This window comes from Mastacembelus armatus, chromosome 4, assembly GCF_900324485.2.
Source record: "Mastacembelus armatus chromosome 4, fMasArm1.2, whole genome shotgun sequence".
NCBI classification, from domain to species: domain Eukaryota; kingdom Metazoa; phylum Chordata; class Actinopteri; order Synbranchiformes; family Mastacembelidae; genus Mastacembelus; species Mastacembelus armatus.
The window spans coordinates 21,072,448-21,090,398 of record NC_046636.1 but is presented as its reverse complement, the minus strand read 5'-3'; the positions used below and the strand labels follow the sequence as shown (position 1 = coordinate 21,090,398).

At 41.3% G+C, this 17,951-nt stretch overlaps 1 protein-coding gene across 1 annotated transcript in view; it reads left to right on the top strand.

The window, feature by feature from the left end:
- Positions 1 to 17,951, top strand: part of LOC113129211 (capping protein, Arp2/3 and myosin-I linker protein 3-like) — a 28,283-nt gene that overhangs the window by 9,536 nt on the left and 796 nt on the right. The window contains exons 11-39 of the mRNA XM_026305078.1: positions 115 to 209; positions 956 to 1,042; positions 1,602 to 1,711; positions 1,809 to 1,886; positions 2,001 to 2,077; positions 2,581 to 2,685; positions 2,863 to 2,932; positions 4,404 to 4,485; positions 4,592 to 4,688; positions 4,919 to 4,973; positions 5,475 to 5,647; positions 5,762 to 5,830; positions 6,212 to 6,305; positions 7,385 to 7,483; positions 7,570 to 7,689; positions 7,775 to 7,888; positions 7,962 to 8,137; positions 8,288 to 8,375; positions 8,477 to 8,596; positions 11,458 to 11,524; positions 11,873 to 12,057; positions 12,423 to 12,502; positions 13,663 to 13,839; positions 14,287 to 14,485; positions 14,582 to 15,311; positions 15,429 to 15,535; positions 15,749 to 15,875; positions 17,040 to 17,111; positions 17,282 to 17,389. Of these exons, the coding sequence (XP_026160863.1) occupies positions 115 to 209; positions 956 to 1,042; positions 1,602 to 1,711; positions 1,809 to 1,886; positions 2,001 to 2,077; positions 2,581 to 2,685; positions 2,863 to 2,932; positions 4,404 to 4,485; positions 4,592 to 4,688; positions 4,919 to 4,973; positions 5,475 to 5,647; positions 5,762 to 5,830; positions 6,212 to 6,305; positions 7,385 to 7,483; positions 7,570 to 7,689; positions 7,775 to 7,888; positions 7,962 to 8,137; positions 8,288 to 8,375; positions 8,477 to 8,596; positions 11,458 to 11,524; positions 11,873 to 12,057; positions 12,423 to 12,502; positions 13,663 to 13,839; positions 14,287 to 14,485; positions 14,582 to 15,311; positions 15,429 to 15,535; positions 15,749 to 15,875; positions 17,040 to 17,111; positions 17,282 to 17,389 (3,761 nt within the window). The remainder of the gene's footprint in view (positions 1 to 114; positions 210 to 955; positions 1,043 to 1,601; positions 1,712 to 1,808; positions 1,887 to 2,000; positions 2,078 to 2,580; positions 2,686 to 2,862; positions 2,933 to 4,403; positions 4,486 to 4,591; positions 4,689 to 4,918; positions 4,974 to 5,474; positions 5,648 to 5,761; positions 5,831 to 6,211; positions 6,306 to 7,384; positions 7,484 to 7,569; positions 7,690 to 7,774; positions 7,889 to 7,961; positions 8,138 to 8,287; positions 8,376 to 8,476; positions 8,597 to 11,457; positions 11,525 to 11,872; positions 12,058 to 12,422; positions 12,503 to 13,662; positions 13,840 to 14,286; positions 14,486 to 14,581; positions 15,312 to 15,428; positions 15,536 to 15,748; positions 15,876 to 17,039; positions 17,112 to 17,281; positions 17,390 to 17,951) is intronic.

Here is a 17,951-nt window from a genome sequence, read left to right as displayed (position 1 = left end):
TTTTTCTTAAAAACTGAGTCATTCATTGGTTTGTCGACAAAAGTGTTTTGGCATAATAACTGATCTTGAAAGACATAGTGACAGTCCTTGTGTAACTGTGGACCCATTTTACAGAGACTTCCCACAGAAGATGTCAGCTGCTCTTTCAGAGAATCCTGCCTCCGTGATCCATTCACTCAACTTGGCCCACAACTCACTGGACAACCAAGGTACAATGAAACATAAATGCCTCTTTGATTGTCCAATTTACTGTAGCTGTTTTCATCTTGAGGATCAGGTCCACTCAGGTCCTAGCTCTCAGTTCTGAATTTACCCTTACCTTACTGGGTCTATTGATTAAACTGGAATTGTTCATGCAAGATTTCTGATGCATTATTGGTCCAGGTTTTTAGGATCAAATGGAAAGACAAAGTAGAATAAGAAAAAAGAACACAAAGAAAGGTCAGGGGAAGGTGAGGCATTACTCAAAATAGGTTCAGGGTTTCACCAGGAAATCAAGAAGAGGCCATCAAATATCAACATGTGGCTGTGTGTATAGCTACAGTACATTAGCAAAGCTTTTCTGCTTCAATGACAAAATGTGTCCTTTTATTAAAGCCTGCTTTACAATATGGAGAGAGAATCTTATCATTGCCAGCCTAAGTGCATGATTTGTTCTGGCCCTTGCACACAATTACTGCTTGTTGGTGGCTCTACAAAAAATCTACTCATCTCAGAAATATCTAAAAATGGCCAAGAACAGATCTGGTTTTGTCTTGTTTGTATGTACCACAAAAGAATCATCCATTTTTGAAGCCAATAATATCCCAACAAGCCAACAGAAATGTTTAGTTTTGAAGGAGTGGTTCATTTTTAAACTTAATTTGTATCTATGGTTTATAAACCACTTCTTTGATCTAAATACTAATTCTAATGACTTATTTTCTAACTCTGTTTTTTTGAATACATGCTGTAGGTGTGTCCAACTTAATCCAGCAGGTGTGTCGGCTCAGCAAGGGGCTACGTCTGCTCAACCTCTCCAAGACGTCACTCACCTCCAAAGGTTTGGACCTTTCCCTCTTTATTTCCCTCTCTGCTTTCCCTATTTTCAGTCCACTGACAGAAAGCATTTTGCAGGACATCCTACAGTGTGAGACAGTAACTCACCCAAATCAAGTGGAAACGCCTTAATTAAATGCACAACTGTTTTTACAAAGCTGCAGCTGATTTAGCAGCACCCACGGTTAGGCTTAGATCGTACTGTAGTAAAGCACACACTTACTGTACAGTAATACCTATAATTCTCCCCTGTAGAGCTTTGTTTGGTGTCCTGTGCTGCCCAGCAGGCAGCATGCCTCCTGCTCGTCTCTCATCTTACAGTGTACCCACTGGAGAATTTAAATATTACATTGAAGCAGGCAGATACTATGCACCGCTTCCCATTACATCCACCGGTAACTGCTGCTGCAGATATGTATGAATAATGTAAGGACCCAAAATGTTTTGAGAGTGTTCGCTGTCTTTTAATATTGAAGAACTTTCCCTCCATTCTTCTGCCCCCCCCTTTCTCTTATTCCTTTTATCCATCTGCACCTCACCTTCCCTTTCTCCCTCTCTCACAGGAGTGGTGTCTCTCTCTCAGGCTCTGTGCTCCAGCGATGAGTACTCTAACTCCCTCCTGCACCTGGACCTGAGCAAGAACCCGGGGGTCCTCTCGGGGGAGGATGCCTCGGTCAGAAAACACAACCCATCAAACAAAAACATGCGCCTTTCCACTATTCCACAGTTTTCCAGCCTAAAAAGAGCTCCCTCTCTTTGTCTGTTTGCAGAATTTGTATCTCTTTTTGTCTCAGCCCAACTGCCTGGTCCATTTGGATCTTTCAGGCACAGATTGCTCTGTGGATTCAGTAAGTATTTAATGAAATGATTGAATGTTTATGTTCAATGTTAAAAAAGAAACGCATTTCTGTCTGTACAATCCTCAGCCCAGATTAACTGTTTCCACCCTGTGTGTCATGCAGCTATTTGGGGCTCTTCTGAGGGGGTGTTGCGCTGATCTCTCCTTTCTCAATCTTTCCAAAAATTCCTTCTCCCACAGGTTAGTCATATCTTTAAGATTACCTAAACAATAAAAGCTTCTGTAAATCCGAATCTGGGAAGATATCATCTTTGTTTTATCTGAAATACCTCATCCGTTCTGTATTTTTTCCTCATTATCTTCATCCCCTGCTTAATGGGAAATCAGAAATGAGCTTTGTGGGAATCACTGCAACATTGTGTTTCCTCTCTGTGGGTGTGCCTACTGCCGTTTAAAACCAGAACTCTCAGTGCTGTCTGCATAGATAAGACTCATGAATATTTAAGCGGAGCTATCTATCATTTGACCCCACTCGCTCTCCTCTTACACCAAAGCAATATTCACTCTGTTTTTCATTCAGTGTTGGCTCTCTGTGCTCAGAACTGCACTCACATTTACCCAGTATGTCAACAATGTGACTTCATCTCTTCAGTGTGGCCAGTGTCATCCCCATCTCGCTCCCTCTGTTCTCTCAGCACTTTTACTTCTCTCTTTATTATCTTGCTTTTTTTTTCATGTTGTAGAAAAGTGAAGGACACGCTGCCGTTGTTCCGTCAGTTCTTCAGCTCAGCCTTCAGCCTCACTCATGTCAGCCTGGCCTCTATGAAGCTGCCCCCTGATGTTCTGAGGTACTCACCACGTCGCCTCTTATCTTCCTTCCACATCTGTTCCCTTTTATCCAAACTCCTCTACAATGAATGAAGAGTTTATGTATGTGGATATGCTCAGCTGAGTCTGTCAGCCCTACATTGCTTCCCACTCCGAGTGTTCTCTGTTAGTCATGTCTCTTCTTCTGATCTCTACAGGGCTCTCCTAACAGGGTTAACCTCCAATCCACATATCAATGACCTTTATCTGGACATCAGTAGCTGTGAGGTAGGAACTCATCTCTACATCTACACCAGAATCTAAATTAAGTTAAATGTATATATATATATTTTTTTTTTTTTCAGAATGGGAGGAATTGTTAGTTGATGCTTTTTTATGTCTCAACGTGTGCATTAAATTTGTGTGCATCACTGAGCTCTGTAGTGCCTCGTTCACTCTAGGTTTTGGTTCCGCATTTTTCAGTTAATTGTTTAGGCTTCAGGTTAGTATTGGTCAGTCTTGTTTTCAGCCTTGTCAGCTGTTTTCAGGTTTTAGAAAAGGACTGGCCAGTGTGCTCATTAACAGCCAATTAATTACAATAGCAACTTCTACACACTGGCTCATCATGCAGTCTCTGCATCCAGCCACTGTGAAAGGACTTTAACCAGGGAAACTCTTTCTTTTGCATGAATGCACATGACAGAAAGTGGACTGTTATTTAGCTGATATAGAGACTATTATGTGATTATGTTTAAGTTATGGGGATATTGTGTTTTAAGTTAGTCCCTGATTGCCTGTTTTGTTATTTGGTGGTTACTTACGCTCATATCAGTTATGGCTCTAGAGCCTTGTTAAGCTTAATAATTAAGCTACATGGAAATTGCAGGCCTCCATGTTATACATTTAGTATTGCCGATTTATTCAGCTTGTGTAAAATTTAAGAGAGTAAGTTGGTTTATCTTTTTGTTTATTTCGTTCTGGGTTTGTGTTTTCTTGTAATTACATTGGTAATGATGGTTACTCTCCTGTTTAGACCCCACACACACTCACACATATACCGCCCCCCCCCCCCCCCCCGACATATTGTGGAAGGCAGATGGAAAAGAAAAAAAAAAAAACACACAGTATACTAGCTGCTCAGCATCAAACAGCTGACAGTCAGCAACCCTCAAGCTAACATACAGCAGTGGAGCATTTAGTGAGAGTCTGATATGTCCCCTAGGAGCCAAAAGAGAGTGAATTCTGGACTGACATTTATCGAGTGGTCAGAAACATGGCTGCAAATGAATGACAGCGTTTGTTCTGTAACTAGGAGGTGTGTAAATAGGTAACACAATAGACACATTAACTTGTTGCACCACCAACAGATTATAAATGCAGCTGTAATCTTCCTCTCAGGACAGATGATGCACAACTGCCCCGTGTTTTTACACAATGATGAAGTTATAAATGAACACCACTCTGTTCCTGTTAACATCACCCACAGCTTTGATGATGAAAACAGATCTTTTAGGATACACTATCTATATATTTACATTCTCTATAAATGGTAATCTAAATATTTTCGCTACCAGTTGCAGATCACAAGCAAAGCCAACCTCACTGTTCAACAAATGTTCAGCCTGCTTGCAAAGACACAAAAAAGGCATTCATAAAATTGTCTCACTCTGGAAAAATAGAACAATTCCCTACAGACTGAACCTAAAATGCCTCTGATTCATGTTTGTGCAAATTTTGCTTTCTCTGTCTCTCTCTCCAGCTAAGATCTCCAGGAGCTGCTGTGATTCAGGAACTCTTCCCTAGAGTCTCCTCTATCGCCACCCTGGATATCTCAGACAATGGTACAGTGGTTGCAGCATGACCCTGAGGCAGGCGAGGTTTGAGTGTGCTGTTAATGGATCAAGTCATGTTGAGCTCTGTATATGTGCTGTGTGATTGTGTTGACAGGTCTTGATGCGGACTTGCTCACAGTGCTGCCAGCCCTCTCCAGACACCCGTCCCTGAAACACCTTCATCTGGGCAAGAATTTCAGCATCAAGAACAGGTGCTGCTGGTGCTTTATGCCACGCTCTACTGCAGTTATTTGTGTGTATATGAATATAAGCACATGTGCGCTGCATGTGCCAGCTTGAATATACGTGCCTAGGATTTTAGTTCCGTTTTCATAAGTGGCTGCCGTTCCTCAGGCAGACTGCTCGCTAGCAGCAGGAAATTACTCATGCCAGCTCATCCAGCTTCGTCTCTATGTTTGTTTCCCCTGGTTTATGTCTGCAGGCTTCTGGATGAAGTCCTGCAGAAGCTGGTTCAACTCATACAGGAGGAGGAATGTGTGAGTGATAACAGACAAGTCCACACTCATAATAACATAAGGAAAGATGTGAATTTAAGAGTTTGATTGCACTGGTTTAGCTCCATAACAAGTCATCCAAATAGAAAAATGTAATATTCTGCTGAGTAAATTAAGAAACAATAAATGAGGTTAAACAAATTCTACACTTATTCTGGATTCCTAGACGCATTATTTTTTTATTATGTTTCACTGTTGTGTCACTGTATCATCAATTATTACTGTTTCTTTGGTACCTTGTGGGCAAAGTGTCTATATCACTACACACATACTATAAATCATTCAAACATACAGCATGTAAAGTCAACTTGGTGAGCAGTCACATTGTTCTGCAGTTAATGTCACAACTACTCTTCATCCTCTTAGCTTTCCACTCTTCTCTTTCCACTACTCCATTTTCTGTTTTTTTTTCCCTCATTATAATTTCTATCTAAATGACCCCCAACAAACACATGTGCTTCAACACATTCCTGTCATCTCCAGGTCCTACAGTCTCTGTCCCTGACGGACTCACGTCTGCGCTCTCGGGGCACTGTGCTGGTCAATGCCCTGGGCAGTAACACCTGCTTGAGAAAAGTGGACCTGAGCGGCAATAATATGGATGACATCGGCGCCAAGATGCTGAGCAAAGCCCTGCAGATCAACACCACACTCAGGTGAAGGAAAGAATTTCAAGAGAGTGGCTATCTCTGTGCTTTTCTCCACTATACTGTAAGTTGTGCTCTATATGGAGACTTGTATTCAGTGCAGCTCACAACTTTGCCCTGCAGGAGTGTGACATGGGATCGCAACAACACCTCCGCAGCAGGATTTCTTGACGTGGCCCGAGCACTAGAACAGTAAGAGCATGAAAACATTAGCATGTATTTTGTGTATAGAACCTACTCAATAGATAAGATGATGCCTTATAGATTTGCTGCAACACTTGTACTGATTTTAACCACGTTGAAATTTGCAACATGAGCCAAGCAAATTGTTAGTTTTCCACTTTGTTATCTTAAATAGTCCAGACTTACCTTTAGGCTTAGGATGACATGGTTGCAAAGATCAAAGTATTACTCATTTCATGGCATGAGAGGGATATTTTGGGATGAGCTCTGTCCAGTGGGGATATTAACCTTAACTAACCCCTGAATCTGTAACCCACTTAATTTTCTACTTACAGTCTCCTTCCGTAACTTGACCCTTCCTCTGCACTCTTCTTCTCTTCCATCTCTCAGTAATTTCACCTTGCAGTACATGCCTCTTCCCCTGAGCGACATCAGCCAGGCTTACCGCAGCGCCCCTGAGAGGACAGAGCAGGCGTTGACCAAGGTTGGCAACAGAGCCTCTGTCACAGAGAGAAAGAAAAATCCTCCCATTAAACAACATACTGAATCAAATCTAAGAGATTTGAAAAGATCTCTCTTGTTTGCAAAAGATCATATTTAATGTGTCTTGCGTGACCAAGTGCATTTCCAGAAAACTTTTTAAGGCTAAGATGTCTCATTTTACATCTATGTGCTAACGTTATTTTAGTCATGATTTTCTTCTGGGAAACATCATAAGGAGTTAAGAGTTTGAACATGTGTTGACCACAACACAATAGCAATGTTCTATAATCGCTCAGTATGAAAAGTAAGCTTAATGTAAACAGTCAGCTTGCTGGGCTTTATTACTCTTGTTATTGGGTGACAGCAGGTTTAGGAAAGCAAACTTTGATATATTTAGCTGCTGCTTGAGGCAGATGCTCTTAAGTACAAATTTATACTGAACAACAGTACGCACCGTAAATAAAAAGAAAAGAGAACATATGGAAACTGAAAACATCATTAAGAAAACAGCTTTTCCCCAGGAGGAGATTACCACATTAGGCTTTATGTAAAGATTCTTTACTTTTTTCCTGCTGCAAATAAATAAATAAAATAAAATAATATATATACTCACATGGAGAATTTGGTCCAAAATGTATAATTGTTCAATTGGTTTACCTAATTTATTGTGTTTTACTTGAGTTTAAATTCAATTCGATATTGTTATATATTAGCTATCATGGAACAGCAGTGGTCAGGATGAAAATAAATGAACACAAACAGAACAAAATATGCAATTCTGGACCCTAGTGGGAAGCAGGTATTTGTTCTTTTCTTCTTCTGTGTGCTTTACTAAATGTTTGGGAGGCACATCTTGAGATAGAGTCTGCTATCATCTTAACCTTTAGATGCTCTTGGGAAATTGGGCCCAGGAATGTAAGATTTAAAATGATGCACTTCTTTGTATCCTGTTCCTCTGCATCATTGCACCTTGTTTCCTCTTCTGCATCAGTCTGCCTGTTGCATCATCACCTCATCTTTTCTGTCTGCCCTCCTCGGGTTTTTGTGGCCTGTTTATATTCATGACTCTCTGCTGCACAGATCCAGCGCGCTCTGGTGAGAAACAACCAGACCCAGCGGTTCTCCCAGAGACAGGCTCTGCGGCTGCACCAGGGCCTGGTCACAAGCACAGCTGAACAGGTAGCGCTCATCTGTGTCTGCTTACATTTATGATAATTTTATGTGTGTTTACACTTATAACACTGCCACACCTGTCTGTTTCCAAGGTGATGGAGCGCCTCTGTGTGCGTGTCCAGCAGCAGGTATCTATATTAAGAGGCGCCGGAGAGATGGAGGAGATTCAAGCTGCTAAACAAGTGCTGAAAGAGGCCAGGAACTCCCGCGCTGTGAGTGATGTGAAATGTATGAGCGTAGTATTTGCGTTACTGCCACACTGAATTTGAATAAATCCTTTCTCTCTGGTGCTCCAAGCTCTACCCTTCACTGTGTGAGCTGGCTCATGTGCTGTCTGTTGATGGGCCTGTACGACAGAGACTGGACTCTCTGGCTGGCGAACTTGCCAAAGCTGCAGACAAAGAGCTTCAGGTAGATATAGAAGCTTCGTCTTGCCCCGTGATTTCTAACAGAATGAGTTACTGATCCGTGGCTTCAATTGCAGGTGATTGTCGATTCAATGGTGTCTCTCTGCCGTGAGCTCTGCCCTTTATCCTCTTCGGCGGCAGAGAGATTGAGTCCACCGCTCTCGTCTGTCTCTGAGCGTGTGTCCATCCCTCGCTCTGCCATTCGCACTGCCCTGATGGAAAGAGCAGCGCAGGACATTCACCGAGCCTTAGAGTAAGAGAGTAGATTTGAAGAAGGAAAGGCTTGAGCAGCCGTAAAGGGTTGCAGGGTCTGAATTTGATAAGTACGATATTGATTTGCTCTCACTTTTACCAAACCACTTCCCGTCTGTCTCTCCTTTTTCTCTAATGTAATCTTCTGCAGAGAAGTGAAGCTGTCAGTGGTTTCCTATCTCACCAACTCCATTGTGGACCAAATCCTGCAGGAGCTCTACACCACCCATAAGACCCTCGTAACTACAAAGCACTTATTGTAAAAGTTACTGTGGGTGTAAGTTATAAATAAAAAGAAAAAGTGCTTGTCAGAAGGTTTTAAGAGTGCTGTCTGTTTCAGACGCAGCAGATGTCTCACCTTAAGCGGTGGGAGGGGGCCTGTGAAGACGGGACAGGCTGGAGGTTCAACAGACACAGAGACTCACTGGACATTACAGATGAGGAGCTTGGCACCAGCATAGTGAGTGTGGAAATATAGATGTGTGTGTTGGGTCTGGGTCTGAGTCTAATGATACTATTATTTTCATCTTTCGGTTTGTTGTTTTTCAATTTGACACACCATTCAGATAACAGCTTATCAACAAACTTTTTTTGTCAAGTTAGGTAGGAGTTCAGCAAGAATATATATATATATATATATATATATATATACTATATATATACTATTTTGTGGAATATCTTTTCTGATCAATAGACATAGATATAAAGAAAGACACTTTGTTGATGCCCTCGTAAGTCTTCACTACAACCATGTTCAACACTCCCTTGTTGCGGGGCCTCTGCTTACAGTGTGGCCTTCAGCAGAGGAGTGCTGCTCATTTGGACTGAGATCAGGTGATCGATTCAGCCAATCGAAGATATGCAACCTCGATGGTTGCATTGACTGTATGGTTAGGATCGTTGTACCTTTGCATTCATCCTGCTGCTTCTGCCAGAAATCGTCAATAAATGTCAGTGTGCCAGTTTCACATGCCCAAGCCATAAAAGAACCAGCATCATGTTTTTACTTCTCATATTGACAGGTCCACCTCAATATAACACGGAATTCTCAAATCACTATCAACCCTGAGCCATTTTTGAGCTCTTTTATGGAGGAAATCATGTTGACAAAGACAGCTGCCAAGAAACAGTGCTCTTTTTGAATCTTTGCAATATGGTGCACTCCGTTTTAAAAGGGCTCTATCTTAGGGTGTATTCACACCTGTGCCTCGTTTGCTTTGTTCTGAATCAGGGGGCTTAAGAGGTACATTGTTGCATTTTATTTTTGAAATGTTTGTGTTCATAGAGAAACAGTCCCAAGCTCCAAATGTCAACTTTTCTGTCATTGCTCAGAGAGGAGGAAGAGTTTGCCCGGGAATCCATTCAGACCATTTCAGAAGGTGGCGGTAATGCACCAAACGCCAAATAAATAAGAATAAGAAGTTGTTTACCTGGGAAACATAGAGCATCAGCAGCGTGTGTGGCTAACTTTGTTTGTTTGGTTGTGTTTCTCTGGCTAACAATTCAAAACGAAAAATTAAAAAAAAAACTTTCTTCTATTTCTTCTTCATGTATTTTTGGTTGACGGTTACCATCCGGATGTATTACTGCCCCCTCTGTTGGAGTCTGTTGTCCCGGTTGCTGTGAAAGTTTTTCCTGTTTTGCTCGTTCAGCAAACACTGGTACATTAGCCAGAGAAACACAACCAAGCAAACTAAGTTAGCCACACACGCTGCTGATGCCCCATGTTTGTTTTTCCCAGGTATACAACTTCCTCTTATGAGTATTATTATTATTTATTTGGCGGTTGGCAAACAATATACGGTGCATTTCTGCCACCTTCTGAAATGGTCTGAATGGATTCCCGGGTAAACTCTTCCTACTTCCGAGGAAGATTTCTGACCAATGAGAGAAAGGTTGGTTCGCACATGACATGTGTTTACAACTTTGGAGCTTGAGACTGTGACTCTGTGAACACAAACGACCCAAAAGAAAAATGCAACAATGGATCTTTTTATTAGCCTCCTGATTCAGAACAAAACAAACGAGCCACATGTGTGAACACACCCTTAAACAAACCTCTTTCTATACTAACACACCTGCTCAAATTAAAGCTGAGACTTTGCATCAGTTATTTTATTTCACATTGAATCTGCTGAAACACAGCACAACAAAATGCTTATGGTTTGCACTCAAGGTCGGTTTCATTGACAGTTGCAGTTCAGATGTTTTGTTGTACTTTTCACTTGCTTTTGTCTTTTAGTAACTACTAGTCCGGACACGAAAGATATAAATTTAGATAGATGTCTATTCTATTCTATTAATGATGATAGATGCCATCACGAATATGTTACTTAAATTAGATCACTCTCCTGTGTTTAGCATATAAATAAAGCTGAGCACCTTTACTAACCAAAAGCACCGTTTCTGTGAAACGTGCAGAACTGATGGATTTTCCTCTGGGCATTTGAAACATCACATGACATGACATTACTTTCTTGACAGGACGACTACAGTTAAAGGTCACAGTTTGAAAGGTCTGAACACCTACACTGGCAATGTTTAAACAAAACCTGGATTGGTGGTGCATTGTCAATTCAGCTGTGTGTTGGCGTTTAGAAGCTTTTTGCTGATTGGCTTGAATAAAGCCCATTATTGACAGTCTACATTTCAAACTGTTTAGAATTCCCACACCATAAAGCCTAGCATGTGCACACATGCAATTGTCTTTGAGTAACGTTATACAATGATCTGACAATGAGTCCTATATCTTGGACTCACACATTTGCACAGACAAACAAGCAAACAACAAATGCATGGACTTACGGACTGTCTTGAGCATATTATTGGAGACAACGGCGTGTAAATTTCTTTAGCTACAATGAGAACCAGACTTTATGATATTTAATGGCAGTTGGTTCAGTAGTTGTTGAGATATTGGACCAGTGGTTGATTTACTAACAGATTGGCACTGCCGTCCATAGAGCCAAGCCTGCTAGCAAAATGTCAGCTGGCAAGATGACATGGTTTTTCCTTCTGCCCAAAATATTTTTTACAATCTTTACCTTAGCTTCTCCAATAATTAGATCTACTTTTGTTCAAATATGAAAAGTGCTAAAAATCAAACTTTATTTATTGGCAGCAGAGCACACTTTTATTTATTTACCTTTTAATGATCCAGTGTGAATTTGATGCTCTGTACATAAAACATACAAAAGCCCGGTTTGGCCTAAAGGAGGGCTTGCATTATATGAACCTCTTGGCATGTTTACTTGTTCATGTTGTGCTTCTTACACCACTTACTTATCCCTCAGCATCTCACCATTATTTTTTTTCTCCCAGGACACAATAGCCATTAAGAAGCACAGCTCAAGAACAAGACGAATACGACCTGTCTCCACGAGGCTGAGTAAGTACGGCTATATATCCTCTTATCCTCCCCTCTCCACTCTAGGCTGTCTAGCTCTGACCCCATCTTGTCTCTTTCAGGGCTCCATTAGAGTGTTTTCTGTCAAGTCTTTTTTCCCTTTCCCATCTCTCCATCTGAGAAGTCTGTTAATGGCTGTTTTAATCTGGCCTGAGCCAAGTCTGAGTCAGTATATCTGAGAGCGGTCGTCGATTGTTTTAAATTGGATGACTTTGAAGTGGAAATGATGCCTCACTTTAATTCCCCCAACTTGTCTTCTTGACTGTGCCTTCTCAGTTTCGTGCCCCTCACATCCTCTTTAATCCTTTCTTTGCTCTTTTCCATTATCAGGTCTGGGCGATGACTCCAGCTCCTCTCCACCTCCCTCTGTGCCATCATACTCGTCGCCGTTGTCCCGCTCAGCATCCTGGGAGGGCCTGTCAGAGCTGCCTACACAGGGTCTGCCTCTCCATCATGTGACGCGAGTTCGGCCAAGGCCTCCGCGGAGGCACAAGGGAGGGCACATCCCCGCTGAGGTTCAATACCTTTTTGACACATAGTACCATGTACAATAAGATGAACTTTGTGCAGTATTCATCATATATATACTTTCATTCAAAACTGCATCTATCTATCTATCTATCTATCTATCTATCTATCTATCTATCCATCCATCTATTTATCTATCTATAATGGTCTCATTTCTTAATGGTTGTGCCTACTGCCAGTGAGTGAGTCCTATCTTTGTCAGAGGTAATCTATACAAAGTGGCTGGCTACAGTTGAATTATGTCATCTCAGTGAAGCAGTAGCATCAATTTGTTTTATTGCCTATGGAATATTTACAAATGAAAGCCACTAAACTGATCTTTCTAAAAAGCGTTTCGCACGTGTGTCTACAGAACTGCAATGAAAATGGAGGAATAAGCCCTCTTGATGATGGACTGCCAGAGTTCTACACCAAAAGAGTCCTTCCTGACAGGTTATGTTATTGCCTTATTGTTTAAAAAACGGTATATGCTGTGGATCTCTTTTTACCAGAGAACTTCCTCAACCATTCAGATTTTATTTATGTTGCATTCATTTTGAATTACTTCAGTTTTCAGATCATATCATATTATAGGTTTTTAGATTGAGTCCTTACTTTCCAGCAAGTTTTTATTTTTTCATATATTGCACCTCTTTTTGAAAATTTACTACATACACACCCCACCCCTTTACACACATTGTGCACTAACTTGAAGAGACAAAATCATACAAATATTGTATTGCAGTTGATATAAATGAATGAGTTTTTTCTTCCCTGTTGTTAGGACCCTGTGGAGTTCTGACAGTTCACACAGCTTTACTGAGGCCTTATTTTAATTGGGTTATGTTTATGATCTAATCTTTTATATTTCGAGAAGGCTGTGGTCCCCTGACCAGTGTGTTGTCCGCCTTTGAACTGGTCTCATGGCGAGGTTCTTTACCACGTCCTGCTGGCTGCTTGTACATTCAGAGGCAACTGAATGTGCCGTCCATCATCAATTAAAATATAAATTTGTTACTATTTGATGATTATTGGAGCTGGAGCTGGTGTTTTGGAGCTTTCTGGGTGAGAGCACATGACTGGTCTGTTGGTAACTACATGTTGTTGATCAAAAGAGGCCTGGGTCATTAGTAGCTGGTTATTCCATAAAACTTGTAATCAGTCTGCTTTGAAAATGAATGTTTTGGTCAGTGGCATTATAAAATATCTGTGGTTTGGAATTAATGAGCTGCTAGAACATGCAGAACTGTCAGTATGATCCTTTATAATACAGATGCAGGATATTAGTGAGGCTGAATTGAGAAACACTGGCTGCAGCTTATCAGAATAATGTTACTCCCTTCCAGTCTGCAGATGATTAGGTTAAGTCTGTGCTTTTATTATGATGACATTTTTAATATAATATTAAAAAGTGCACTTTGGATAAATCATTGTGTTCCAAGAGATGTAGCGTAGCAACATTCAGCTTGTAGAAGCAGAGCAGGCAAACACAGGACATGGATGTCTGTGATGAATAAAAGCGTCTTCCTAACATTGATGACTCATTACCAGGCACGAGGATTGTTCTAGAGCCGACTGTGTGTGTGACACTCAACCTCTCTCACCTCTTTCAGTCAGCTGTCGTCTCTGCACAAAGCTCACTCTCTGAGGAGGAAGAAGAGGAGAAACATGCTCGCAATCTTTGGTTTCCGTAAAAACCGCAACCAGACTCAGTCCAGTCAGGGCTCTAAGGAGCCTGAAGCAGAGCTTTATGGAGACGGGTGTCACACTGTCGCCACAGCACCCACAGGGTTTGTGAATAAACACACCACATATCGTCCATAACTTTCCTTCAATATTCTGCTCTACATCTTCACATCTTATGCTGGTTATCTCCTGTTTGGGTTTTCTAAGGACATTCAGGAGCATCGAACTCCAGAAATACTCAGACAAATATCACTCCAAATCTCCCTCATTTCCATGTTGATATAAGAAATGGCTCATAGCTGCCAAAGCACAGGCAGGCTGATACCAGAGTGTGTACACAGATGTAGATGACAGCCCGTGGCAACAACTCTGGATCCAACAGTCAGCCAAGTGATTAGAAGCAAACACACGGCATGTCAAATACAGATTAGGATGGCAAGATCGCTGATTTTGCCAGAAAAGTGATACTTTCTAATTACACTGTTCTCGAAGGTTGTTACATTTTGGTATCAGTTCTGTATTTTGAAGCTTCTGTGTCTTTAAACTTTCAGGACAGCCACAGAGAATGTATACACACTCCTCCAGCCACCACGGTCTGTTACCAGAGCTGGATCTCCTGGTGAAGGGGCTGATGGGAAAATGAATGACCACCAGGGGAAAAATACACTCATTTTGAGCCCACCACCGGTGCCCGGTATCCCTCATCCATGCGCGACAGGAAGCAAACATCCGTTTTATTCTCCCAGAGAGGTATAGTCAGTGTGACCCACTACAAGCATCCATTTAACTGAACATTTGCGTGAGACACATTCTTTTATTTTACCTGTTTTTGTTGTGTTTTGACAGAAATCTGAAGCAGATGCTGTGTTTGATCAGCCGGCAGAGGCAGACAAGTATTGGGCTGATGACAAACAGAGGACAACAGAGGTACTGCAAGCAGACAAGGAGTGGATGGACACAAAGCAGAGCAATCAAAAGTGGTTTGACGACAGGCCACAAGAAAGAACTTTTGGAGAGCTGAGGACGGCCGACATACAAACAGACAGGTACTGGCCTGAGAGCAGACATCCAGACAGACACATTGACAGACAATGGACTGTTGACAGACACACCCAGCGGCAGATTGACAGAAAGATAGAAAGACAGTGGATGGGCGGCAGACAGATAGACCGGTCATGGTCAGAAAACAGGCCAGCAGACATACAGCTGGACAGCCAGTGGACCGAGGGCAGAGCTCCAGGCAGAAAGATGGACAGACAAGTTCCAGCTCTTCATCTGGCTCAAAGGCCACTTCCCCCATACCCATCAGACAGGACTCCTTCACCAAAACAGGAAACAGATCCTCTGAAAAACACAGAGACAGCAGCTGCAGACTGGCATCAGCAGGACATGCAGGGAGACAGACATGCATGTCCTGATGCTGCTGGTGGCTTAACAGAAGGATGGAGGAGCAGCGGAGGAGGAGGCCGACCTGCTGCTTACGCATCTAAACCCGACCCCCCGCCGCAAAGCAGTAAACCCAACTTGTCCAAACTGAGGCAAAGACATCGACTTGAGAGCTCAGATGCTCTACCAGGTATTTCGCTGTCATCCTCATTGTGCTGCATCATAGATTTCAGCTTTATAGAAACAGTTCGACTTGGTGTGTAAACAAACCAAACCAAGGTTGCATTTACTCTTTAATAATTTGCAGGTACAGAAGAAGAAGGAGATACAGACAGAGATCTTGGGAAAATGGAAAAGAAAGAAAGAGAAAAAAGAAGAGATTCAGAGGGCCAGCCTCCTCCAATTCCTGAAAAGGTGTATATTTTATGGCCACACTTGAGCTGTCACATTTTTATAACACTGTATTGTATGAACAGATTGGATACAAATACTGTTACAATACCGTGTATATTCAAATATACACGGTATTGTATATATCTTTTCTTTTTAGAAAATTTTGTATTTGACAGTTTTCTTTGTCGTTGGTCCATGGTTTGTTCTTATTTTCTATTCTGACCTAACAAACAGCCAAAGACGTCCTCATATGTGACTTTTCCAAAAGAATCAGCCAATGAGAGGAACTTACCTCCTCCTCCTGTGCCGCCTCCTGTTAACAAACCTGGGCATGGATTTCCAGACAGAGCAGCAAGTCAAGGTACCTGCACCAGAAAATATAGAAATAACAGCAAAAGCAAAAAGTTTTATTTTGAATAAATCACTGCAAAATGAATAATATCTTTAAATTGATTATGTAAGTCATTTTATCTCGACACGTACAAACCCTCATACATGGTTTCCTTTGTGTTATTTTAGCTTTCTTCATAGGAATGAAGGTTAGCCGCAGTAAAACAGAGTACGTGTGTAAATGAGAGGGACTCAAGTAGGTTACAATGAGGTTACAGGGAGTGGAGTACTAGGGTCAACAATCCAGAGCAACAGAGAGTATGGAAAAGAAGTGAAGAGACGTGTGCAAGCAGATTGGAACAGGTGGAGTAAAGTACATCAGAGGGACAGCTCATGTTAGATGTTGTGGAGAAAAAGCCAGGGAAGCCAGATTGAGATGGTTTGGACATGTTCAGAGGAGGGACAGTGAATACATTGGTAAAAGGATGCTGAGGTTAAAGCTGCCAGGAAGGAGGCCTAGAGGAAGACCAAAGAGGAGGTTCTTGGATGTAGTGAAGGAGGACATGAGGATAGTTGGTGTGGGTGAGGAGGATACAGAGGATAGGGTTAAATGGAGGCAGATGATTCTCTGTGGCGACCCCTGAAGGGAGCAGCTGAAAGGAAAAGAAGAAGATACCAGAAGCTGCTTACTGTCGCTCAGTGTAAAATTTCGCTCTGGGTGTTTTGCATTTGTCTGTTTTGATCCACAAGTTATATAAGGCTGAAAGGTTCATTACATTTTTTCTAAAATACACTTTTTGAGAGATGAGAAGCTTGATACCACTCCCATGTCTGTTCCAGCGAATTAGCTTATATCATATTTCCCAAAATGTTAAACTTTTATTTTAAATGATCATATAAAACACAATAAAACATGAAATGTATCTCTTTGGCTAATGTCCCTGGATAAAACTGTGTTTGGTTAAATTATCTCTACACAAGGCTGTAGTTCTTGATTTAGATAATCTATTTGTAACTTAGGTTTGCAGACAGAAATAATATATAGCCTTTTTACTGTATATATGATATATGTGTTAATGATCATATCATATATTATCTAATATTATAATATTATATTGTATCCTGTTTGGAAACATATATGATATAACATGTAAGCATGGCTTTTTTTCCCTAATTTTTTTTCATACATGTTCAGGTGATGAAGGCCTGAGACCTCAGGCGCCAGTGAAACCACAGAGAAACAGAAAGGCCATGTCTTGTGATGCAGGTACAGTTTTGTGTTTTTTTCCTGCACTTTTCTTTATGCTGTTATCACTAACCTGACAGTTTGTTACACTATGTATATTTGTGAATGGAATTTGTCTGTATATGTTGACTTGTCTGTAAAATGTCTGTATCTAACTGTTAATTTGTGTTTCCTGTCCTCACTGAACTCAGGCACTGACAGGGAAAGCCCTAATAACGTTGAGAAGCCCCCAAATCGCAAACCCCCTGTGAAAAAACCTAGACTACCCCAAAACAGAAATAAGTCACTGGACTTGTCTGGTACATGTCTCTCTGTTTTTATTTATGTTTGTGTGTGTAGCAGATGTTACCGAGTATGAGTCAAGTGATAATCAGACACTGCAGTATGTGTTACTATTGTAGAACATGATAATTAAATCAGTATCTATAAAAAGACTGAGTTACAGAGAAACATTATAATACAGCGAATGGATTATTGTAATGTTTTCTGCACTAATTGGTCATAAAATATGATTTGACCTTCATCTAAGAACAGACAAACACAACATGCTCAAACTAATAACACACAATTATTATCATTCACAGTGCTGGTGGAAAAACTAAGTGAACCCTTGGCTTTAATAACAAGTCCATCCTCTTTTGGCAGCAGTAACTACGAATAAGTGTTTCCTGTAGCTGTGTCTCAGACGTGCAGAGCGCTTTGAATTTCGCACCTTTCTTCCTTAGACAACAGCTTCTGCTCAGACATACGCCTCTCTAAGGTTTCATCTTTATTGAGTTAAGGTCTGAGGTCTGTATGGGCCACTCCAAAAGGTGGCTTTTCTGTGCTTGATATACTTCAGTGTTTAGTATGCTTTTGGAG